Genomic DNA, 27640 nt, shown 5'->3' with positions numbered 1-27640 from the left:
TTAAATGCCGGCATTGCCAGGTACTGAAAAACAAACAAAACAATTTAAAAATAAATAAACCGCAATGAGTCCAAATCTTGAGTTATGGAAATAATAAGAAGATATCACTGTCCCTAACTTGCAACCTCCCACTTTATTCACTTCCTAAATAAATAATAATAATAAGTAGACGCTTATAATATGTGTATCACCAACACGACTGAGGCTGAGCCAGTGTCCTCAATCACATTTCGCTCAAAGGACGAGGCCATCTTTTCGGTGCTTTCCAAAGGTTTGAAGTATATTTAAATCCTCCTATTACCCATGGCACAAAAATGGTCTTCTACTACATGTGACAAATAATGTGTGATTTGTAACAATATTTGTATTTATTGAAATTCATTGTAATTACATACAGTAGGATACTATTACATTTAATTACTCATATTATGCATTATTATGCATTGCAAATAAATAAAATGTAAGCATAGTTCTCCTTGCTTTGTCATAAAGTGTCTCTCTCAGTGTGAATGGGACACAGATTTTACTGATATTACCATAATATATACTGAAAAATATTTCAAATAATTTTTGAAACACAAATGTATTTTTCTTCCTGTGGGAAGCATCTCACACAGAAACTACAATAGTTTACTGTGAATTAATGGAAATTAAATCAAATACAATTTATTGTGTAACCAAAATACCAATAATGCCCAGAAAAACGTAAAACGACTTAACGTATGACTTAATTAAAAACAAGACTGGGACTCTTATTTTGAAAATATAAACTGTTGCGTGCTGATCCTTCAGCTGAGAGATAAAATCTGCACTCTTACAAACGTCTAAAACATTATTTAAACGTCATAGAGTAAACACTGTCCTAATTTATGAAGTTTATAAACAATCACTTAGCATAAATGTGCACTATTCATTGAGTGAGAATCCCCTTAAAGCAGTCTGAAGCGCTCGCACAACAGCGCCACCTTGTATGTATGTAGGATAGTTGTATTTAGGATTGACAAGTGGTTGAACTAGGTATTGCGGTCCAAATTCAAAATATTGCAGAGGTTTTTTTTTTTTTTTTTTTTTTCACCTGGTCCATTGACACACGCAGATCGATGACACTAACAGGAACGAGGGCACCTGACAATGGAAAGCATTGAGCCTTACACTGTATTATACTGTTGTTGATCATAAAGTTTTTAGATGGATGTCGAGGCCTTTTAGGTTGGGCAGAAAGTTATATTTCCCGCTCTGACCCCTTTTGTTTGCCAGCTTCCATGACGGACATGAAATATGCTTGTGTTTCCCTCCAGCTGGCAACCAGGTGTGCCGAAATACAATTGGGTAAACTGGCAGTGGGTGGGTTTCACAAACCAAAACAGAGGCCGACATTCCAACCCAGAACGTACATTTTCAAAGGAGGATAACTGACTGTAGCAATGTTTTTCAGATAAACAAATATGTTAACTTGGCATGTTTCTTCTACAAATGAAGGCTACGTTCTTTCTTTAAAAAAAAAAAAAAAAAAAAAAAAAGGTGACTTCATCTATGTTTACACGGATTTCTTGGTAATGATTTCTTGGCTGCAGTAAAGAAAATGTTTGTGGTCACTGTTCAAAGTCATACGAGTTCAGGCACCATAATACATCTAAAAAAAAATTATTAAAACAGCTCGACACCGCTTTAACTTGGCACGAAGTTCTGGAAAAACTGTTCCCAGATCTTTTCCCATCCCTTCTCTCCTCTAGTCTAAAACCATGACCGTGTCGACTGTCACTTTGTTCAAAAATCTATTGCACGAATCAACCAACACAAGTTTCGAAAACAAAAATAGGAAATTGATTTTAAAGGCCTTCTCTCGGAGCACGTCCAGGTTTGTTTTTTTTTTTTTTTTTTTGGGAGCGCGTCACACAGCAACTGCAGCTTGGGACACACACACATAACAGCAAATAATACTTCTGCACAATGTATCTCTTTTTACTACTGAAATGTGAATTCTGTCGGTATTTAGACAGTCTCATGCACACAGATTCAATAGCCTGTACTGTGATGAACACTTTTAATGACTTTAAATGAAGGGATTTTTCTTTATTTGCACGTGCTCCTAAATACATTTTACAGTTCGCACACAGCTATTTTTTAGTCACAAATAAACCTGAAGCGCCCGCACTGTCGAGCTCTGTCTTTGTCTCTGTAACACACGTGTGAATGTCAGCCAGAGATAAAGCGCTAAGGATTGAATTAGGGGTTGAATTAGATTTTTTTTTTCTTATAATGTACATATTGAAGAATAGTATGAAAGTTCATGTCTAACTTTAATAGGGGATATAAATATATATAATATATATATAATAAATAGATAAATTAATAGGGGGAAGATAGTGAATGACACCTCGGGACACTAAACACTTAAAGGGTTGATGGTGTTCGGAAATAATCAGACACTCACCGTATTTGAACTTCAAATTTTAGAAACTTTCAATTGCTTTCTAGTGGGACGGAAACCGGTAAAAGTTCTAATCTGAAAACGGTAACCATATCTGACAGTCGGCATATGAGCAAACTGAAGTTGAACTAATAGAAATCACAAAAAAGAGAACAATCAAGCCAGTAAATGGGAGAGCAGATACGCCTGACTTGAAATGTTAGGGACAATTAAGGAAACTGCTTAATAGGTGGATACATGTGTCTAGTGAATCAGTGCAGATAACAGATCTATTTAAAGCTAATTTTATTGTGATAGCTGGATTTTTTTCTGCTATTTTTTGGAGTGTGCATTGAGGTTTGCATGCTGGTGTAATCCATCACTTAGCAGTGTGTTAACAATTAAAACTAGGAGCATTGGCATTGCTGACCATTTTGAGAAATTGGATCAATTCTAAATTGAACCGAGTCTCAGAGGTCGATTTGCATTTATGTGTAGGGATGCATGGGCAAAAATGGCAAACTCCTTTTAGCTCACTCAGATTTGAAGGAAGGAAGAGATCCCTGAATTAAACTGAGGCAAGACATCGGGAAGACCAAGCAGGAAGCATGTCTGTCTGGACGCGTGTGCTGATGTGTATTACACAGAGGGCATGTTCAGCAGACAGCATGGTAGATATCTTTGTGTCTCATTTCGCTCTCTGGTTCCCTATGTCGTCAGTTAGTAGTGTGAACATAAATTAGAATGATATCAAAGGCCTTGATTCACCAATCACTGGGAATCTGCTAATTGAGTGGTTGTGCATTAAAACGTAGCTGGTGTTTACATTTTCATTTTAGCTGTTAAAAATACAGCCTGTTATGCAATATGTGTTTGTCTGCATTTTTTATTAAGAATAAAGTACATACATGGCTTCCATAATTTTTTTTTAATAAGCTATAACATGCAGAACATGTGTGAATTAACAAACAAAAATAAATAGGAATAAATCTTTTTGTAACAACTCTGATGTAAACTCTGAGAGTTTATTTTTAGTGCATACTGATGATAAACAATATCAAAGACTGAAAAAAGGCTGTCTTCATTTGTACTTGCTCTCATATATATATATATATATATATATATATATATATATATATATATATATATATATATATTTTTTTTTTTTTTTTTTTTTTTTTTTTGATGATGCATTTAAGTGCACTGGAATTAATTTGACAATGGGACAGTCCTAGAAATGGTCAGGTGCACTAAACTAGAGAGTATACTGAGCCACTCTAATTATTTTTTAATTTTTTTTTTGACATTTTTAAACTTGGTTAAAAAGGGTTTGAAAATGTTGTGTCACTAAACATCATACTGTCACTGCTTTGATTAAGAGGTTCTATTAAAATGAGTTTGACAATTTAGACGATGCATTTACTTTTCACTTTTACTCTGGCATGCCTTTCACCTTAATGAAAAAGAAAAAAATAGAATCTTGTCATTTTATGAAATGAAATGCATTATGATCTTTGCCTCATTCTCTTCACGGGGTGCCAGAAATGGTTTTAAAATGTGCTAATTTCTGCTCAAACCACAAGACCTGCTGGGAGTTTACAAAACTCCAGTGCAGGCAGTGACCTTGTGAAGAAGCACCCCAGTTCAATTGCTTGGTAACACAAATTGCTAATCACATGGCAGCAACTCATTGCATTTAGGCATCTAGTTCAAACCGAGCATCAGAATTTGAAGAAATGGGATTTAAATGACTTTGAACCTGGAATGGTTCTTGGTGCCAGACGGGCTGGTCTGAGTATTTCAGAAACTGCTGATCTTCTGGGATTTTCACGTGCAACCATCTCTAGGGTTTACAGAGAATCTCTTGTGAAATGTAAAGGTTCTTCAGATGTTAAAGGTTCTTCATGAAACCATGTAGACAAAAAAGTTTCTACCATGGCATCGTGAAGTACCTTCATTTTAAAGAGTGTATGACAGCATTTCCAGGATGCATTGAGGAGTAACCTAAACTACACTCAGTGGCCAAGTAATGCTTATGGTCCATGATATTGGTACATATCATGAATAACTGATGAATTAAAATTAAATAAATCAAGATGTAAAAGGCCTTTAGTTCCGACTTTAAGTGAACCTTAGCTCCCAGGTCATCTACAAGATGGATTAAAATGCTGATAAAGTCAAGAAAAGATGAGACATAAACACATGACACTATGATGAAATGTTCAAATGTTAAACAATAAAATAAAATAATAATTAAATAAATAAAATAAAATGGGTATATAATATTTTGTGGCACCTAATAAAATAATTAGGCACCCGAGTTTTTTTTCTTTTCTTATAGGAACCAATGGCTCCGTACTCTATTTATTTATTTATTTATTTATTTTTGAGCCCCTTGCCAGTTTCTATGATCTCATCAGTAATAATCAAATGGAAATAATGCTGAGAAAAAAGATACTTCCTCCGATACTTAAAGCACTCCCAAATACTGAAAGTGCTTTTTGTTTATCACTTGTAATCGCCACCCCATTGTTTGACACTGCTTCCACTTATTTTAGTCTTTTACTTTAGATATGCAATATATGACACTCCTGTTTCAGCCGCGCCACAAAGATGCACTGTTTTCTTTCAAATCAATACACGTAGAATAGGGCACATCCGTGTGGCGTGGCTGACACAGTGTGTACTGTACGCAGCCTGCACTATGGAGATGTGGGGAGAGACAGAGAAGACAAATTGTTGAATAAAGTTGTTATTTGTGTTTTCTTGTTGTACAAAAAGTATTATCATCACTTCATAACGTTATGGTTGAACCAGTGATGGCAGATGGTATATTCTGACGATCCTTTTCATACTTTTCTGGACCTTGACAGTGTAATTTACTTGGAAGTTTATGGGACAGTCACAAGCCTCCCGGTTTTCATCCAAAATATCTTCAATTATGTTCCAAAGATGAACAAAGCTTTTATGGGTTTGGAACGACATGGTGTTAAGTGATTAATGACAAAATTTACTTTTAGAGTGGGGTTTTCTTTAAACAATTACATGTTTTAATAACCTATGAATTTTACCGAACAGAGTAAATTCTTTTTTTATTTTTTTAACAACTTCCTTTTAATACTGTAATTTCTACACTACTGCTGAAGCCAGTTTTCTCCTCAGTGAACTATTATGTACAGTGAGGATTACACAACTCTTTTACTGACCAATCAGTACAGTACATTGGAGTGGAATAAGATGGTTTACATTCTTTTCATTCTGATTTGAGCCTTTCAAATCCTTACAGAATCTCATAATGCCAGTCGGAGCATTGACCGAGCATGACAGCCCTTGATGGAGCATGTGCTTCTCTAATTTCTTTATTTCATTGCCATCTCACTGGAGCATTATAATAGCGTTCATGGTATTAATTTCAAAGCATGCAATCATGATTATCTGACCAGAGAGTATTACCAGCATCAAACAAGAATCCTGGAACAGCTCTTTTGTAACAGATCTGTCACTTATAATCAGTTTAATACATTTCATGTGAAAATGTATATGAACACATTTTAGTCCCAGTCCTCGAATTTGATTGGTCGATTTTAAGTTCAGTCTTAAATTTTGTAGTGTTTTAGAAGTTGTTTTCAGAGCAGTGTGATGTGACAGCCATAGAATTGTCAGATCAACAAATTAAAGTGCAGCAGGGCATTTACTAGCATGATTTTGAATTCATTAATATAAATTATGAGGTGAAACAGCTCAGTGCATTTGGGAAAATTAAAATGCAGAGCTGAAACAATACGCAGGCTGATGCTTGTGAGAATCTCAGTGCATGAAGTCAAGAAAGACAGAGAACGTCCTCCATCTGAAAATCTTTATACCCTCTCATAACTTCTGTAGGGATTGGCTATAGGGGATGTGTTGCAGTTTGTTTTTCGTTCTGATTTTTCATATCAGTTGGGAACATTACAAGAAGAAAATAAAAAAACCCATACATATATCTCAAATAAAAAGCCCATGTATATACACAAGATGTTCAGCATGGACTGCACCATCAATAGTAGAAAATGCTCACATTTTTAGTAGAAATAAAACATCTGGCAGAATGGATAAACCGCTTCTGTGAGACTGAGGTCCAGTCACCACTGTTGTCGAACAGTAACAGAACATCTCAGTTTTTCATGTATGCCATACAGGGATTTTCTCCGGTGAGACCGCACAATGAGCCGTTTCCCCTCTTTTTTTAGTTCTTCTCCCTTTGCCATCGGTAGTTCATGAATAGTCATTGAGAAATGACCTCTTCAGGGTTTTTTCAAATGTCTTGCCCTTTTCTCGGACGAGTCCAGCACCCAGAGGTAACTTTGCAGATTGGTGATCTTTGTGCGGATATATCGTCTTTACTCGCTGTTTCTCTCAAGGATGGTCTTTGCTCCTCCCATTCTCACTCTTTCTTCACCCATCCATCCTTTTCCTCTCTCTTATTCACCAATTCTCTCTACCCTACACAAATCATTGATTTTTCAGAGGTTCTATAAAATATTTACAATGTGGGGGCAGGCCTCTTTCCTTGGGAATTGGCGAGGGAAAATCATTTTGAAGGCAAAGTCATTAAAGGAAAAAGACGGACAGACAGAAAGAATGAAAGAAAGAAAGAAAGAAAGAGGGAGAGAGAGAAAGACAAAAAAGAAAAGGCAAGATAAAACCATGGAAGCCTTTCTGGCATCGTGTTTGGAATATCAATGGCTCACTTTGGAACAACTCTTGAATATAAATAAATAAGCAGATACACTGGTAAAGATTGCTTTCCATGGTTCTTGTATCTCCATGCTCTCTTTTTAAAATCTCAGATCAAATCGATTCCAAGCAGATTCTCAATCTCTTCGGCTCTGAGGACACACTTTGTGGCAGGCCCACACCAGCTCCTTTCTTTCCACTTGAGTTTTTACATGTTACAGTATCATTGAGAATGTGAATATAATTTAATTATAGACAACTTTATAATTTAATTATAGAACAACAATTCGATGTAGAGGTGTTTCTTCAACTATAGACAGGCACTGTTAACAAACTCTTAATACACTTTTCATATTTTAATTAGCATCCTGTGGTTAAACTGAAGGGATGGAAATTATATATATATATATATATATATATATATATATATATTAATAACACTCCTTTCCCTTATTGAGTCTAATTTCATAGCTTTAATTCACAAATGATATTTTCACAAAATATTCTGTGAATATTCTGAGTAGACTTTCCCTACTCCGTAATACATAAGTAACTTAGGTGCCTAATTACATAAGTAACCAGAGACATCCCCTTTCAAGGGAACTTAGAACTGTGTCCTCTAGTGGTCACTATGGGGAACTGTATACCAATGCCATCATTCTGAGGGGAGTGTAGGCCAGAAACATGGCAAGCACTAAGTACCAACTCTGTTTTCCATGAGAGTTGCCCCTGGGACGTTACATGGCTGTCCATTACATTATCTCTTACGGCCAAAGGCCTAGGCTACATAACCAAACTTACCTGTTAGGGCCAGACTCCTGGGCCCAGGGTAGAGCTTAAGGCTTGGAATCAAGAATAGATTCCTTTAAATGGATATGACCAAGAGCCTAGCATCATACTAAGTCTTGCCCTTTCACACAGGGGCTACTGCTTTCTCTCGCGTATAGTTGTTGAAGAAACTGTCTCAACAGATCCCCAGTAGCAACACCCTGTTTAAACGGGTTTCCTGAGGATACATAGGTGGAGTGGCGCCCAAGATGAATGGGGATTACCAGCTCAAGAAAGGGCACGAAGCCCTCACAATATAGCATTTTAGAAAAGAACGCAGAGTACTGGCATGCAAGCTTAACACAGTTTGGATTTTAGAAAGTGTGCAAAGACTTCAGGTGCACACTTACAATAAGATGGATTTTAGGATACCATTCTAAGGGTCTCTTGTGGCAATCTGAAAGAGCATCTCATAGATGGAATGGTACATCCCAAAACCAATATTTTTGAGAGTCATCAACCCGATCTATGGTATAATTCTGTAGAGGCCAGCAGTAAATATCTAGCGAACACCCAGTTCTCAGTGATAAGGGGAGGGGCAAACACCCAGTTCTCAATGATAGAGGGGGCTCAACCTACAACATGTTCCAATGCAGGAACGGCTAGCAGTAGGTTACCTAGCTGAGGGAGCATAAACCCATCTCTCAATGAGAGAGAGGGCTTGACCTAAAGCATGATCATTAGAATCAGAAGCATAAACATACTGTGAACTAGACACACTGGTTGAGTGGAGCCCAAGGTACGAAGGTCTAACCAACTTGGAGAAAGGGAACAAAGCTAATATGCATAACCCTTACCATACAGGATTTCAGAAAGTATGCAGAGTCTTGGGTGCCCACTTACCACCACGTGGATTTCAGAAAGTATACAGAGCTTGGCGTGTGTACTTAAAGCTTCCCAAGCATCTGTTCACAGATACCTAGAGGTACTGAACCAAATGGGATAGACAAGCTCAAACAGATGCTCATCACTCTAATCCGGATGAAAGCACTGACGCCTCGTCTGGATCACATCTTTTATCTTGCCTACCTCCATCTGACCCGTGATTCCTCCTACCTCTACCCGTAGGCGGGAGAGGGGCGTGAGACAAGACACTAGCCTTCTGTGCCCGTTTCTGATCCTCAGATCGAGATGTACAGGACCCCTGGGTTTGTACGAACTCAGACCTGGAACTTCGTGGAACGAAGGATTTGAAGGCCGCTGAGCATGTCTTTGCCTCCCTGAACTTCTCAACCATCGCCTCGACAGAGGTATCGAAATATTTGAAAGGTGAGATGTATCCTAAAAGGCTTACATCTTAAGAGGAGATGCCTCCCTCATGGAGAGATAGCAGGGCAGCTTCTCTTCAACAGGTGGCATCTTCTCAATCATTCTCACACATCCCCTCGATGTTGGCATAAATAGTATGCTGGAATCTGTGGATGCAGGATGAGAATGGATTGTATTTTTTATTTTAAAATAATTCCAGCCGGAGTTCAGCATAATGTGGTTATCTGAGAAGAACATGATATAAACCATCTGTCAAAAACCTGCAGACAGACCCACACTATACATTTCCAATATAAACCAAAGGAAATTACTGATCAGAGCCTTTCCTGTAAGATCCTTTCTATGTTCTCACCACGACGCAATGCGCAACATGCATTCAGTTCCTGCGGGAGCTAAACACGGTCCACCCAACCACTAGATTACCACAGAAATCAAGCGCAAGCGAAACTGCTGCTGCAAATGCATAGCTATTCTCGTGAGATGCGAACGCACTCATGCAAATGTTGTCTACAAACTCAGGTAAATTATGAAATACTCACATCTCCCTCAGTAGTCCCACAAATGCATCACAATGAGTGCAGCAGAGTGCATCCAACTCCCTCAAGAGCTTAACATGCTTGCTCTTCACTACACACACCCACAGCATGTAAGAATCATGCACTCCTAAACACTGTACACTTCAAATAAAATTGTCAGTGAAGATGAAGAAGAGGATGACGTGTCCTTTCGGCGAATAGGTATACTATAGTCACACCGGCCAACGTATTGTTGGTGTTTTTCAATGTATGCTTCTGACATGGGTCACAACGAGGCATTCCCCATAGCAACCCCTAGAGGACACAGTGTCATGGTTACATAAGTACCATGGTTACATAAGTAACCTGAGACGTTTTTGCATATTTTCAACCACAACCAACAGATCTGAACCTAATACACGCAGTTTGAAGTTCCCTTGAAACGATTTTCACACATGCTCTTTTATGGATTATCATAGTTTTAAACACAGGGATAAATCATATCTGTTCATAAATTGATTTTTTTTTTTTTATTACCCAAATTCGAGACTGGACCTTCATTAAACCAGAAACCCTTTTTTATTTTGTTTAAATCAGGCCAAAGGCAGCATCAAGATGACAATTGTTTTTTTGATAAAGACAACAAATAGCAGTTCTTGTGCAGCTGGTTGCCATCTGTTTTTAACTTAGCTCCTCCTCTAACTCATTTAGAACATAACATTTACTAAGACAAGCACATTATAAATCAGAGAAGCCATCCTTGAATGAGCCTGTGTCCTACTTGTCAAAAGTCTGGATGCTCCATTGGTCTTTTTACCGTTTCTTTCCATCTATTTGATTAGTGGTTCTTGGCTTAATTAAATGCCACCTCTTTTAACAATACCTTTATTTTATTTTTGTTCCTGTAGGTTGGTGGGACGATGTACAACACCGGCCGCCATGTCTCACTCCGGCTCGACAAAGAGCACCTGGTGAACATCTCCGGTGGACCAATGACATATAGCCATCGTCTTGAGGAGATCAGGTTACACTTTGGAAGTGAGGATGGACAGGGCTCTGAGCATCTTCTCAACGGCCAGGCCTTTTCTGGGGAGGTGAGCTACGTCATGAGTGGGCTACAGATCAGATTGTAGAGCGCCATTAGCTGCTGATTATCATCAGCCTATTGATCTGTTAAGGTCACCATCTAAGTGCAAAGTGTAAAGACAGCAGTGCTCTAAGGTCAACAGGTCAGTTGTAGACTGAATGCAAAACTCTCCATGGTATATAGGTCTAAAATATTCAGAAGTTTTTATGCATCGGCAGAGCATGCATTTCATGAAATGTTTAACATGGTTTGCATCACAGTTTGCACCCTGATGAACAATATTCTTTAGCATACTAAAAAAAACAGCTGTATTTTGGGCTGAAACAGTCCTAACTGTTTTGCTGATGATAACTGAGTGTGCTCATTCTTCATTGCAAGTAGTCTCCCACTAACAGAGCCATAACAGTGGGGAAAAGCATCTCAATTACATTTGTGGTGTAAATTTAGCATGCGCTGTACTGCAGCCTCCATCATTTGATAAAGTCGCCAGTCAGTAAAGTCCTGACATTTCTCTTTGAGGATAATAAGACTGACGATTTGTGTGGCAATAAAATAATTGTGTGCTTGACAGGCAAATCCTCAGTAATTAATGACTATAATTTCTCACCCAATACTCTGTGGCAGCCAGCTGATAATCTAACAATAATAAAACAAAGTGTCAACAGTCTATCAGGGTAAAGAGAAGCGTGACCTGGACACCAAAAGGCCAGCTCTGTCTTTCACTCCTATGTTGAAACCATTACTTCTCAGGGTAGACAACAGTAGCTAAATCTATATTCTACTGAAGTTGTTATTGCTTCAGCTAATGAATTTATGCCTTGACTGTATCTGGAGAAAGATGTCTGTTGGCATTCATATTCATCTCAGTTGTTCGGCTGGCACAGGACTCAACAGAGGTACACTACCATTCAAAACTTTTGGGGTCCATAAGATTTTGTTTGTTATAATTTGAGCTGAGGAGTAATGGCTTCTGAAAATTCAGCTTTGTCATAATTTGAATTATATTTGTAAAATAGAAAACAGTTTTCAAATGTAATAGTGGAGACCAGAAGAAACCTCTTTCAAAAAAATAAATAAATAAATAAATAAATCTTACAAAACTCTCTTCAACTTTTAAATAGTAGTCTATGTGATCGTGTAAAATTAGGAATAGTCTTTTAATTTAATTTAATAAATTTAACTGGCCATATCCCAAGAGGAAGTTAAGTTTGAACTTTATTTTAAGGTCTAATTCTCGCTGTTAACAAACCACTAACTGACTTTTGCCTCAAACTCCTAATTTTCTGCTTACTAATTAAGGTAGTTGTTAAGCTTAGTTATTGGGTAGGATGAGGCATGTAGAATATGGTCATGCAGAGTATGTGCTTTATAAGTGCTAATAAACAGCAAATCTGTTAATAACAGGCATGCTAATAAGCAACTAGTTAATAGTGAGAATAGGTCTTTATCCTAAAGTGTTACCAAAATTACAGTTGTGTGAATTTCAATTCATGTTAATTCAACTAACATTTACATTTAAGCTGCAGTTCTGACTCATGCTTTTTTTCTGCAATTTGAATTCAAGAATTGAATTGGAATTCTCAATGTTATTTGCAGCCACTCACCTGAGCCAAAATTACCAGGTTACTAAAAACACTAGAGCGGAAACAAAATGACGTCATGTCTATGAAATAGCTTTCAGAATCATTCTTCCTCACGCCCAGGAATAGCTCTGTATAAAAAACATCTGAGAAAGTAAATTAAACTAAATGAGCCGGGACTGTGCCTGTCCTTGTAAAGAGAATAGAGAAGAAGAATATTACAACTTAAAATGACAAACACATTCCCAACCAGAGACCGTTTTGCATTCAAATGCAGCCGAGCTTTTAAGTTTCATTTGGATGTCTGTCTCTGTAACATTCAACATGTGTGCCTTTCTCTTGTCTCATTTGTTCTATAGTAATAAAATATTGTTTGGCTGATGCTCACGGTACCCAGAGGGAAGTTGCAGCACCTCTGACTTAATACATACCTCGTTCTCCCAGATCCTAGATAAGCAGTCTCACTCACAAGCTGAAAATGAAAAACCTGTATTGAAATGAGTGCTAAAATATTCAAGGTGTTTTTTACGGACTTGCCAAGGTGGTTTCCCTCTATCTTTTTTTTCTCCTTGGAGGAAAGAACATAATGGCAAATAAATAATGTACTGCATTTTAGACAACTTTCTAGCATGCACAAACAACTGAAAGCTTTTTACAAAGATTTGTCTGTTGTGTTTGTCTCTGTTATGTCTCCATTTCACATGCTTCAGTGTCTCTCAATAAACCAAGTAATCATTTAGCAGGAATATATGTTTAGCTTTTAGCCATCATTTATTTATAGGTGTAGCAAAGGGATAGCGTTGTTCCAAACCCATAAGACCTTCATTCATCTTATGACAACAACATGAGAATCCACACATGGGTTGTGTGTGGTGAACACAAGTGGAAGAAGAGAACAAATTGTTGAATAAAGTTATTATTTTGTTTTCTTTGAGCACAAAAAGTATTCTCATAGCTTCATAATATTATAGTTGAACCACTGATGTCACATGGACTATTTTAACGATGCTCTTATTATCTTTCTGGGCCTTGAACGTGTCTGTTGTGTTGCTGTCTGTGTTAGAAGAGTTAGAAAAATATCTTAATCTGTGTTCCAAAGATGAACAAAGGTTACGGGTTTGGAACTATCCCTTTAAGATATTCTGACTACCCCTTTAAGTTGTTTTCATGGATCACAATGCCCAAATCAGAACTACATTTCATTATGAAGTGATGCATTTTATTACCACATAATACCATAATCTATGACGTAAAGACAGAAATATGTGGGTGTGCAGATATAATGCTGTTTCTGAATGAAACAAAAAAATTTAAAGTTTCCTAATATATATAAACAGAAAAATCAAATGCATAAACATAACGCATAAAAGCATAAACAAGTGCCATCTAAAAAGTACAGCAGAAAATTAGAAATCATCAAATTCTATCATAACTAATTATATTATGTTATAAATTGCGTAACAGCCCTCTCCATCATGTCCCGTCCAACTAAAAGCACTACGATCAGATGCCATGCTGTAAGTGGAAACTGGTCACGTTAGCCAGATGGCTTTCACAGGCTACGCGCTCCTTCACAGGACATCTAAACGTAATCATATAGGATTGTTCTCCGTACTGTCGGGCTTTCGTTTATTTGCTTTATGAGCACACGCTCTGATTCATCCACTATTGGATGGCGGTTCCAGGCAACTGCTTTTCATTTGCCCTGTTAGCGCTGTCCACCGCTCTTTTGCTATCGACTTGCTGTCTTCATATTTAGCCCATGGTAGACCTAAGCCAGCTATCACACAATAAAGAGCTTGTCAGGGGGCCCACCAGAGGCATAAGCTGTCTCCCGTCGTAGCAGAGACACTTCTCCTCTCACGGTCTGACAGATCCGTCTGTGTGCAAAGATGCGCTGAACATTTCCTGCTACCATTCGACACCTTTCCACCATCTGCAAAATTCTCAGAACCAATGGATCCTGTGAGATGAGCGAGGCAGCTTTTTGCACATGTAATATGATTTCTTAGAAAGTCGGTTGAGTGTAAAAGTTTGGGGTAGTCACTTCAGACTCACTCTGGTTAAATCGTTGAGGGAAGGAAATGGCTTTCCGCATCAAAAAAATAAAAAGTCTAATCAAATTAACATTCGCTCTGTTATCACGTTCCTCCACACCTGATTAAGTTTATAGACGATGTGTCACTCCCTGGATCCCCTTTTGCATTTTTCATAATTATTATCAGCCACACAGATTTTAATTTATTTCTTTAAAAAAAAAAAAAACACGCACACAAGGCTAAACAGGGCTTGGTAAAGAATCGATCTTAGCCAAAAATGGATGTACGACGCCGCTCCCAGCAATTCTACAGCAGTCAACAAACTGCTTACAGTGTTCTGTGGTGGGTTAAGACCTTGGACGAGACACTTTTTCCCATCAGAAAAAGTTATTTTACAATAATTGTTCTCTGCTCAAGGTAATCTGTACATTTCTTGCCTTTGCTTTCTTTCTGAGGAGTACAGAGAAGAAATTGTGTCCTCTTCACCTATCTAAACTGCCTAAGTTTTAAAGCTCTTTCACAGGGACAGTGTGCGCTCAAGCGATTCACAGGAGGAAGATTAGCTGAGCTTCACAATGAATTCGAATTTAAATTTGACAGACATGTTCAAACAAAAGACAGAAGCAGCTGTTTACCTGTGATTGTGATTCAGAGCCATCTGTAATGACATAAACTCAGGCTGTTATCCAAACGGACTCTCAGCTCATTCAAACTGTCACATATTTATTTTTCATATTTACTTGAGGTGAAAACAGGTTGTAAGATTAAATCTGCACTATGAAAACTGAATTTTCTGTAATTGCCATGCAAAGTATTATCAATCAGTAATTATTCCCAATTATGCTTTTATATTTCATAAACTCCAAGAGAAATTTGGACGTCATATCTCAACACCTGCATAGCTGACACTTACTTGACATAAAAACAACCATTTTTGTAGGATAAAGAGCAAAGACAGTACTTGTACATGTTTCCCTGTGCCATGAACTTAAGCTGACACTATTTTCTCCTTGATCGTGAGCATAATGCGAAGTAGGGAAGCATTTTTTCAAAACCATAATGCCCATTTTGTCTTTACACAGGTGCAGCTTATACATTACAACCATGAACTGTACACAAACTACACAGAAGCTGCTAAGAGTCCAAATGGCTTGGTGATAGTGTCTATATTTATGAAGGTGAGTAATGATCATACACTCAACAACAGAGAGAGAAAGCACAAAACCCGAGTATAATCTCAGATAACCTCGGTTCAATCCACTCCACACAGTAGTGTGAAAACACAGACTGACATACATGTTTGTTTCTAATTTTGTTATAAATGACTAATTATTCACTGAAACACACACACACACACACTCACACACACACAAGATACATTTTTAAGAATTATTTGATGAATCGTGTGTTGAAAAGTACCGCATTCACTTCACAATTTGAATTGGTACATTCATTCAATAAATGGATGGGGTATGGAGAGAGGAAGAGACTGAAACTATTAGCTTATACATGCAATTAGCAGACAACAGGCAAACTAAGTGTGCATCTCCTGGTCACTCTGGAAGGACAAGGTTATGATAACTTTCCCCCGCTTTATTAAAGGACTGAGAGTAGACATGGCTGCAGAGATCCCCTCAGGACAAGAGTTCAGGCTAAGATAATTAACCCATCCAGTGTCACTGGCAGGCTATGACCTCTTTGCCCTGGACGTGAGTCTGGTTCAGTCACCTCTGCTGTCTGTCCATATGGAAAATGCCTAATTTATGCTCAGTAATATATAGTCTGTGTATTTAAACCCAATATGGCATTCTCCATGTATACTATAGAGAGACAGTTATATATCTGTGCTATGATCAAACACTACATTAACGATATGTTGGTGTATTTACATTTAATTAAGCAATGATATTTACATATTGGGATCTTTATGTGCCAACACCGTACATCAAAATGTGTACTTTCATGTCAAATATTTGGATTTGACATACAGCATTCAAAAATGATTTCAGAACACATTCAAACCATAGTTGTCTGTTAAATAGCTCTATCTGTTAAAGAAGGGCTGACAGGTTGACAGCTAAAAGTGTGGACATAGCCATGTTTTTGAATATCTGCTAAAATTCTCATACATGTTCTTCACCATTTGGATGATGGTTTATGATGCTGTTGACCAAAAGTAGGGATATGGCAGAGATATATTTTCCTATATATTTTTTTAAACTAAGGTATTTTGGCAGAAAGTATGATTATTGTGGTAATTGTATTAAGATATGTTTGACAAAATAAAAATATATATATTTGAGCCATTTTTCTTAAGAGCCCAATTTTGAGTCTCAATATTATTCTATTTTCAGGTTAATTTCTCACTGCCCTCTCTGCCCTCCCCTGGCAGTGATCCCAATGAGAACATTGTGACTTCACTCCAATTTTCCTGTACTTTTCTTCTCTGTGACTTGAGTCACCCAAAGCCATTTTCTTAAGAACCCCATGCTGTGTTCCCTGTTATGGCATCACACCTCTGGGAGGGACTCCCATCTGAGTCTAAATAGTATGAACACAAAGGATCCCAAAAAAAAGAAAATGGAGGGACCATCAATAGAGGGACAAGCATAAAATGGAGGAGGCGGAAGAGAATCCGGCCATTTTGTTTGTGATATAAACAGCTACTTGTATGAATAGCCAAGTTGTTATTCTTAGTGTATTGATTGCAAGGGAAAGTAAAAGCTATTCTTTTTTCCATGCACTGTGTAGTCAAGCCTAATTATTTCTTGGTAGAGATAATGGCTTGCCATAGCCACAGGTTCTATAACCGTAAGTCTCGAAATGATGCGACGAAGACTTTTAAGCCTCAGACTTCTCTGTTCAAAGTGATCTCTTTTAAACGTTCAGACTGAAAGCGTTTCAAATTAGCAAGTAAAGTGGAGTCAAAGGAAAGTTCTCTAATGGCCTCGTTGGCTTCATTCATGCTCTCTAAAATCAGAAACAATTTTTAAAGAACTTTTCTTAGCAAACACGTCAGTGTGTCATAAGTGATTCTATCAGGTGTCATTTAATTACAGAACACTGTTCAGGTTTATCTTGATGCATTTGAGTGCAGTAAAAACATTTTAGAAATAATGTTGTCACTAATAATCTGCTTCTTTTTACTTTCCCCTCGATCCTTTTTCTCCCCCTTTTCCGCTCTCCTGTCTATCATTCTATCCTTCTCATCTGTTTTTCACTGCTCTGACCTTCCTCCCGTGACATCGGTTCCATTTCAGATATCCGAGACTTCAAATTCATTTCTGAATCGGATGTTGAACAGAGACACCATCACAAGAATAACATATAAGAGTAAGTGGAAAAATATTATAATGTTGACCAATTGACACTAAATCCAATTGGGTTTTCAAATGCGCTCAATTGTACTGACATCTTGCAAGTGATGAAATCATATCAGTTTGTTCAGCCATATAGTCAATATCAGGTGCAGCTTTATCAGCTGCTAGAGAAATGATGTAAGCATCTCCATGAGATCTGAGGGTAGCTGTCAGTAAGGAAAACTTAGAGATATTGAGTCTGCTTATGTTTATGATATCTCAAGGCAGTGCTGAATCATGAGTAGCATGAGAAAATAAATGACGGAGGAATCTGTATGTGTGTGTGTGTGTGTGTGTATATATATATATATATATATATGAAAGAAGATAACTGCTAACCAGACTGCATTAATTTGATTCAATTATTTAATTATATTTTAAAATGTAATTTATTCCTGTAGTGGCAGTCAAATTTGCATTTGAGTCAGCTACACCAAAAATGACCTTTTGCTGCCTGTCTGAACATAGTTTTGTTCTAACTCAGTGATCCTCAAATCTGGCTCGCAAGATTCACTTTCCACAAATTTGAGGATCACTGTTCTAACTGAACCTCACAAGATAGTTGATTATTTATTTTTTGGCCACTTGATTTTGAAAGATAGCAGTTTCCCTGGTAACGGCTGTACACAATCATCACTGCGCTCACAAATGCTGCTTTATCAGGTTTTACAGGCATGATGAAATGAAAATGAGACCAATCACTGCAGATTAGCTTCATACACAGGAGAAGTTTAAAAAATGAATCGAGTGAATTGTTTGGGAGTCGTTGAGCAAGTAAGGTAAAAAATAAATGCATGCTATAAGAGAATGAAAGTGTTTTTTGACCTTGCATTCATGTCAACCTGTTGTCGGGGACTCCCAAAACTAAAATGTTAACCTTTTATTACACATAATAGGGGCACTTTTAAACAGTCGGTAATTTGTGCTGCTTTGTGCTGTAGATTGTGCTGATAATTATGGAAATTATCTGCCTGCATCTGTGTTCTTTAATGTGCGCACTGTTAGTAAATCACTTGCAGAATTTTCCCATCCCATCAATGATTTTATTGAATTGCGCTCTAATACTAATGTGCCCTTTTTAGTAAATATGGCCCTTTGATTTCAAAATTCATAAAATCTGAGGTAATTTTGGAAGATTTTCTACTATAAACCAAAACCCAATGGAAAGATCCAACTGTGAACCAGGGTGATGCTAACTTCCAGGTTGGCCTACAAAAATACATTTGACATTTAATCCGTAAAGAAAACCTCACAGTGGTTGGACATTAGATATGACAATGTGTTATTACTTATGCTCTATTCAGCTGCAGAGAAACTCTTCTGATAGGTTGTTTTTAATGGACTGCGTTGTTCTGCAATTCTTACCAAACCTTCATGCTAATTATTGATTGACAGCAGCATTTTGAAGGAACAAGACTTTTGCAAATAGAGTAGCAAATGTATTCAGCCTTGAGAACTCAAACCACTTTCTAGTTTGGGAATATTTCATGACTGAAGCTGACATGCAGTGTAGTGGAAATGTTCCGTGGCATTATCCTTTAACTCACCAGAGGGACTTTTGAAAAAAGGCCTTCATAATTGAATTAATAGGGGTGGGGAATGAGAGGATGAATAGATAAAATGTTCTGACCCCTGGTGGCTGGTGCGTGTCTCCCAGGCTGCAGCGGTGCATGAACAGAGGCTAGGACTCGACAGCACTGCCAGGAGGAGAGCAGAGGAGCATAGGCTTTGACAGCTGTCAGAGCCCCCCCAACCTGCCTCTCCGGTCTCCCGCTCTGTTCCCGCTTGAATCTTTGGAAACGCACTACTACCAGCCCTTGCTGCACCAGCAGTGGAGCTAGTGCATTTATTTTTCAAACATATCCCCCTCCTCCACAGCCAAAAGGAATTATTTATGCCACCAAAGCTATCAAAGTTCTGCACGATAACGCCATAGAATGACAAAAAATGTGGGGAGATATATAGAGAGAGTGTTAATCAATGGGATAGAGGGAGAATAACTAACTATTTTCTCCGGCTGGCTTGAGTCGGAACCTATTACATGTCTGTTGTCAGTGAAGGTGGGTTCAATATTCCTATTCCTCATGAATTCAGTGACGCATTGTCTCACAGCGTTTCCTATCCATTTTTTATTTTTTATTTTTTTGTGGCGGCCTGCCACATTATCAAAACTGACCACCAGAAATAGATTTTCCAAAAGTATTTGACTTTGTTAAATAAACATGATCACTGCACATTTCGAAATGAGAACCCGGTGTGAGTGTTTTTTTTTTTTTATCACTGTATTTCTGAAGGAGTCCGACTGTCTTGGGATGTCATTTTCATTTCATCTTGCATGTAATGTCTCATAAAGCAGCATTTTGTTAGCTGAGCGCTGCTTTGTGTATAGCAGTTACTTTTTTTTTTTTTTTTTTTTTTTTTTATTCAGTTCCATCACACAAATGATTAACGTGAACAGAAAAACATTGCACATCTCAAAGCATGCAAAATAACTGCGGCAACAACAAACAATTACAATTAAATTTAAACTTACATATAAACAGACAAATAAGAATACAAAAAAAGATACAAATTAAATAAATAAAAAATAAAAACTGCATTAGGGCAATTACATAAATTTGAAAAGCTTTAGAATTTGTATTGTTTTTAAAAGCTTCTTGTTGTGTGATCTTATATTAGAAAGGGTTTCAAAATATATTTTAAGATCAGTGTTACAAAATGTAATATATGATGGTTTCTTTTGAAATACTTTTGACTTATGAATATAAAACTTTGCTAAGATAATTAATAGATTAATAATATACATATGTTTATCAGAAATAAATGGGTTTTGATAACAAAGTAAAATATCATGAGGTTCTAAATTAAGGACTTTGTTTATTTTTTTTGTTATGTCTATTTTAAAGTCAACCCAAAAAGAAATAGACCAAGGGCAATAGAAGAATAAATGTTCAATATCCTCAACAGATGCATTACAAAAGGTACACTTATCACAAACACTATGAATGTATCTGCTAACAACTGCATTTACAGGATAACATCTGTGAATAATTTTGTAAAGTACTTCTTTTACTTTATTAGAAATTACATATTTATATGGCAGCATCCAAATGTTGCGCCAAGATATACAGTGAGGTTTAAGCCATTTGGATTTACATGGAGGACTGGATCCAACATTAAGGGAGTTTCTTATAAAACTATTATTAAAACGCTTGTCAAAAATAGAGAGACCATTTACAAAAAGTTGGAGATTTTGTTGGCTTGTATTATTGATATTTACATCAGAGGATTTGGTTAAAATTAGTATGCCATTAGGAATAGCCTTGATTACTTTGTTAAATTCTTTTTCACTTACAAAAAAGCCATATCTTGTAATAAAATTAGGATAAGTGTAAAAGTGCCCATTATTGTCAATAAGCTGGTTTACAATTAATATGTTATGCCGAACCCAATTCTCCATATATAATGACTTGTTACTATGAGTGATATTACCATTGTTCCAAATAAAACACCTACTAGGAGAAAAATTATGTTTGTACAAAAGTGACCAGTAAAGCAATGCTTGTTTGTGATAATTGGCCAAGGCAATGGGGAGTTTACCAGTTATATAAGGGCACTGCAGCAAAAAATTTAAACCCCCAAGTTTTTCAAATAAATAATATGGGACAATGTTGAAAATACTTGTCTGATTTTTTAAAAAGTTTTTAAGCCAGTTAATTTTTAAAATTTGGTTGAAAATTGTAAAATTAAGAACATTTAACCCACCATCAGATAGTTTATTAATAAGAACACTTTTTTTTAACTTTATGAGGCTTGTTTCTCCAGATGAAATTAAAGAGAATTTTATCCATTTGTGAGCATATAACCTTTGGGGCATTAAGTGAAGACAGGAGGTATGCTGCTCTCGAAAGACCTTCTGCTTTACTTAATAAAATTCTTCCCTGAATAGAAAGATCTCTTGCCAACCATGAATTATACCTCTTTTGCATTTTTTCGATAACGGGTATAAAGTTTGAGTTGACCATTGCATCAGTATTTTTAGAGATTTTGATACCCAAATAGTTTACCATGCTCTTAACAGGAATATTACATACAGTGGATAAGTTGTTATTTTTGAGCTTGTATAGCAGTTACTGTGGAAACCTCTATTTCTCCTGCTTTACAAGCGCCTCCTCATGGCAGAGAATGAATTTGCACACATATGCCGCCCCAATAGTCTGTGGGAAACACTGTCTTATGTCGGCCTGTTATTGTGAAGTCAAAATAACATATGCTATCACCACTTGTCCAACAAATCAAAGGCAATGCATAAATCCTGAAAATAACTGTTGACAAGCAAAGATAAAGAATTGTTTGGTTAATATTGTTTAGCTTTTGTTGTTAGGACATCATTTCAAGACATTCTTATGTTACTAAATTATTTAATTTTGACTTTTGATGAAGACTTGGCTGGAAAATGCACAATTTTGTTTACTAGAATTTACAAATTTATGTTTGTGAATTGGTTATCTAGGTGAGTTTTAATTGATACAACAACATGTTATTTTACTCTTTTATGTGTAGATGATGCATACCTTCTCTCGGGGCTAAACATTGAGGAGGTTTATCCAGAGACAGCAAGTTTTATCACTTACGAAGGGTCTATGACAATCCCACCATGCTACGAGACTGCAACATGGATTCTAATGAACAAGCCAATTTACGTCACAAAGATGCAGGTAAATTAATAAATTGAGTATTTGTAAAGCTTGCAAGTGGAAATAGGTTTGCAAAATAGTTTTATGTAAAACTCTTGGCTGAACTTAAAATACTACACTGTAATCGAATGATCTATTTAGATTTAGCAATGTTGTACTAAAATACTTTTAGAACTTAGTTATATTATTACCAATCTACTACTATCAATCTCGAGACACAAAAACTGAAATAACATAAAATCCCCAAGAGACAACAAGACTGATGATTTTAAGTAAAGGAACAAAGTAATCCAGACATTTTAAGACAACAACAGTGTAAATCGGAAAACAGTCACATAATGCAACCATATTAATTATTCATGCCAAGTTCATACTGGGAAGGTACTGTAGGTAAGGAAACTGAACAACAAACCATTTTTCAGTGAAAAGCTAAACTAAAAAAAAAAAAAATGCATTAATCAATGTAATCAGTCCTGTCTGAAGACTTAAAAAACACAGATTATTATAATAGAAAAGGTGCATTAGTTGAGTTTCTGAAAGTTGTCAGAACTCCAGAATACCAAGTAAACAAACAAATAGAATAATGAAGTAAATCTTTCAGCATTATTTACTTGATCTGAGAATCAATTTTTATGGATTCATCTAACCGGCATGCTTCTCAGAGGCAGAACGCCTTACTTCTGACCCTGCAGATACACTGTTTTGATGACATGTAATATAATCTGTTCTTGAATGACACTCTCACGTAGCTCCGCGGATGCTTTTTGATGCGGGTCTGTTAGGATTGGATTGACTGTGCGATAATTGCCTGACCTGCCATCAGAGAGTCGATATAAAACGTCTGCCCCGTCTGTGTCGTCCTTACAGATGCATTCCATGCGACTGCTAAGTCAGAACCAGCCCTCGCAGATATTCCTCAGCATGAGTGACAACGTGCGCCCAGTACAGCCTCTGAACAACCGCTGTATCCGCACCAACATCAACTTCAGCATGCAGGGCAAGGACTGCCCCAACAACAGGGCACAGAAGTTACAATACCGAGGTCAGTTTCTCTGAGCTACCTCCTGTGATCTCTCAGCCCGCTTTGAATTAGAGACTAAGCCAGCTCATGACAAACTAAGTGTGTTTCTACAGCTTTCATCATTTACTTCTCCAAAACAACGCAGGCTCAGAGGCAGAATCGCATTGTTGCTCATAATGAACAGGTTCGCTGAAGCTACAGAGTAAAAGTTACAAATTAGTTTCTAGCTGAATAAAGGTGTGTCAGTAATAAATGACTTTTTCCTCTATTCTTGTCACTTTTCACATTTTTAAGTATTTGGTGATATGTAAAGACAAGCTATGCCTGTTTGTTAAAAGAATTATAATAATTGCAAAACTTTCATTAAACATTTATGAGGATCCATTACTGTTAGTATGCCTCATATGTTGGTAGTAGGCAACCAGATTGCTCACTAGGTTTCATAATAGAGCTAATGTGATTTAAGGTATTTTGTGCTGTTATACAACTCTCAAAAACATTAGAACATTGCAAGTTAACAAGCATTTTGTACATATTAGATGAATGAAATGAATTATGCAGTAGCTTATGAGCAAATATTTACCCTCAAAACAAACAAATATTTTTACCCCTTTCCTTAAATGCGTCATGTGTGTAGAGAAGTGGTTTTATATTTAAAATAAACTTGCTGGTTGTTCCGTCATCCTGTCAAAAGTGTTTAGATAATTCCTGGTAATCTCCTCTTGACCATGCATCATTTATTGGCTGAGCTTGTCTAAGAGGTTTAGGAGTCTCAGTAATGCAGAAGTCCACGGGCATCTTAAGATGTGTTTGTGCTTCTACTAGAATGTCTGAGATGTTGTTGTAAATTGTTTCTGCACTAAAGCATCATGTACAAGGAAAAGAAGGCTCTTACGTTGAGCCTGCTCTTATCGCAAAATTTAATTATGGAGAATTCGCTTGTACTCTCGCTACAGCAGTGGAGTGATGAATCAGACTCGTGTGGCATTTGTTCGAGAGGTTGGATTTACCACCCCAGCGGGTAAATGAGCCATACAAAAAGAGAAAAGGTTCCTTCCTTTTATTACATTCGAGTTGTTAAAAGATGTAAATATCTTGGAGAAGGAATGGATAGAGGCGTTTAATTAGCGTTGGTTAGGCATCTGAGGTCATGTATGTTAACCGGGGAGACACATCCTTTGTTGCTAAAACAGTGCGGTGTCTGCAGGCTAATTGAATGTTAAATTTAAGCTTGAGGTGGTGATATTCAGAGTGCAAGAGAAAATTGTTATTCTGGGAAACTGCACAATGAACATGAATACAATGTTACAGATTCTTACAGAACAGGAGCTAGAAAAAAAAAAGTCTTAAAGGGTTAGTTCACCCAAAAATGAAAAGTCTATCATTAATTACTCACCCCTGTGTCGTTCCAAATCCAGAAGCCCTTTGTTCATCTTTGAAACACAGATTAAGATATCCTTCCATAGACAGCAAGGTTACTAGCACAATCAAGGTCCAGAAACGTAGCAAGGACATTTGTGAAATAGTCCATGTGACATCAGGGATTCAACCGTAATTTCATCAAGCTACAAGAATACTTTTTGTGGACAGAGAAAACTAAAATAATAAGAGGACTGGGTTGAAGGGAGGTAGGTCTTTCTGGTTTTGATCGACAAGGGGGTGAGTAATTAATGACAGAATTTTCATTTTTGGGTGAACTATCCCTTTAAGAGAGAACTGTACAATCAAAGATGCCCTAAAGATGAAACATGCTTTACACATGTGTCAAATCATCCTTAACCTCTGCAAACCAGTAAGTGCATTTCTCAAAACAATTTGTACAAATGGCACCACACAATCGATTACCTGCAAAAGCCTGTAAACTTGCTCATAATTCTTGGTTCATCTATCAGAAGCATTTGTCAATGGACACACCAGTGCCATCAGATTGACAAAGCCCCTGTGTCACTGTTCACAAACATGATACAAGATAGTCATATGCTTAACCATGTTGTCAATAACAGTGTACTCAGTATTTCCGGAACCATAGCTCAGGTTTTCTCGATTTGAAAATGCACAATGCTGCTCTTTTTCTGTATGGCATTGAAATTTCAACAGTAAAAATGAACACATTACTGTGAGAGACTGGAGAGTTACTCTTTAACTGGTGGTCTGAAAAAAAAAAAAGTGCTGTCAAATGATTAATTGTGATTAATTGCTTCCAAAATAAGTTTTGGTTAACGTAATATATGTGTGTACTGTGTATAATTATTATGTATATATAACGACACACACATAAAGCATATATTTTGAAAATATTTACGTGTACATTTTTATTCATATAATGTATACACTTATTTAATATTTAAAACACATTTTCTTAAATATATAAATCTGTGTGTGTATATATACTGTATTTCTTAATAAATATACAGTACACACATTATGCCTCTGAGCTATTTTAGAGAACTGAATTGTCTACCACTTTACATTTCCCTTCATTAGTGAAATTAAAGATTCATCTCTGCAATTCATGATACATTTGCAAAAACAAGTATAATATAAATATATAGAACAAATGCTTGACAGTTTGACAACTAATTCAACCATTTGATTGAACCACTGTCAGTGACAACAAATATAATATATTTTCATTAACATAATGTAGGAAACAGCAGATAATTGTACATAATGTTCCAAAGCATTGACAATTTGTTAAAAATCATGAGAAACTGCTTTTATGATGTGCACGAATAAATAAATGAGGTTGAACAAGTAGTTTTGAGAGTTTCAGTTGGAATCTGAGAAATGTACCACAAAAGTGACTGAGAAAAACACTCAATGTAGACATGTTCTAAATCTTATATACTTATCTGTAAATGTTAGAAAGGAAACAACAAGGTTTTGCATTAAGTCTTGACCTGAAAAGATCAAGCGAGTCTCTGCTAAACCTCATAGACTTCAGTAAATGAGTGTGCAATGACTGACTACACATTGTGCTATTTTGGGTATACATTTTGCTAAAATGTTTCCTGTTGGACGTTAAATGTCGAGTTAAAATTCATGTAGTTTTATGCGAACAGTAACTGTATAGAGACTGTGGTAATGGGATAAGGTTCAGATAAGTGAATGTTCTTTATCCAGTTAAAAAACTTATGAACTAATTTTTGTCCTAGAACATGATGTACATATTTTAATCCTTTTTTTCCACGAACCAATACGGTGGATTACTCAGAAAAGGTCATTTCAACCTGTGCTCAGTGAAGTTCAGTGAAGCATGATAATAAACATTATATATATATATTTTTTTTTCCCCTTACAGTGAATGAATGGCTGCTGAAATAGAGCCAGACTCCTGACCAGCCCAAGAACACTATGAAAAAGAACAAGGAGAATTGCCCATGGATCAGTACAGAATGAAGACTGACATATGTCCTGCCAGATACAGTCATGATGTTGTAAAGAAAAACAACCAAACCCCAGCAAGAAGAGACTTTGCACCCATAGCAAAGAGATCCAGTTTCATACATCCAATCAAAACTAGTGACATACAGTTAGAACTACACAAATGTTTTGATACCTTTTTGGGGGGGGGAACACTAACAAAAAATACAACATTTATTTCATAGGCTCTTCACAAATGGAACTGAATGTTTTTAGCCTTTGTACATATGGACAACTTGCTACCAATCTGGGAAAAAAGGACAGGACATTGAACCACCCTACCAATACAGAGACATCCTTGAAACATAACTGCATTCTCAATCTTTATTCTCGCTCACGCTGTGGAGAGAAGGGACAGGCAGCCTTGCAGGTTTATTGTCAAGACTAAAAAAAACATCATAAAGACGATATGGGGTGATGTTTGTGAAAAAAAAAAAAAAAAAAAAAAGTGTCTTGGCCTTGTAAATAAAATTATTCATGCTGAAAATGAATATGTAAAGATACAAATAAACATTAAAAAAATAATAATATCAGAGGGAAAAATAAATGAAAAAAAAATTTAATATTTTATGCTTGGCGCACTTTCTGGAGCAGAGCTGATGCCTTTTTTTCTGTTTCATTGTTTACAATGGTCATACACTGTGTTTGATAAATGTTATCGGCCCAATAAATGTGTTTGGAAAGTTAATTTTTGTA

General features: G+C 36.6%; 1 protein-coding gene across 1 annotated transcript; it reads left to right on the top strand.

The window, feature by feature from the left end:
* The first annotated feature begins 180 nt into the window (after positions 1 to 180).
* On the top strand, positions 181 to 27640 carry LOC113112177 (carbonic anhydrase-related protein 10-like). The gene is made up of 8 exons (XM_026277620.1): positions 181 to 271; positions 9080 to 9204; positions 10647 to 10832; positions 15527 to 15622; positions 17705 to 17777; positions 22367 to 22521; positions 23368 to 23542; positions 26823 to 27640. Exons 1-8 carry the CDS (start codon positions 181 to 183, stop codon positions 26843 to 26845), a joined length of 924 nt encoding a protein of 307 aa, XP_026133405.1. The 3' UTR covers positions 26846 to 27640.

The sequence above is a fragment of the Carassius auratus genome, chromosome 12 (assembly GCF_003368295.1).
Source record: "Carassius auratus strain Wakin chromosome 12, ASM336829v1, whole genome shotgun sequence".
Classification (NCBI taxonomy): Eukaryota; Metazoa; Chordata; class Actinopteri; order Cypriniformes; family Cyprinidae; genus Carassius; species Carassius auratus.
Note: the sequence above shows the minus strand (reverse complement) of the source record. Positions and strands in the feature narration are given on the sequence as shown.

Excerpts from the sequence above, each read along its gene's own strand:
- LOC113112177 (XM_026277620.1), top strand. The coding sequence starts at position 181 with ATGTGTATCACCAACACGACTGAGGCTGAGCCAGTGTCCTCAATCACA. Across the intron at positions 272-9,079 it reads CTTTTCGGTGCTTTCCAAAG|ATCGAGATGTACAGGACCCC; the intron begins GTTTGAAGTATA and ends TCTGATCCTCAG. Across the intron at positions 9,205-10,646 it reads CAACCATCGCCTCGACAGAG|GTTGGTGGGACGATGTACAA; the intron begins GTATCGAAATAT and ends TTGTTCCTGTAG.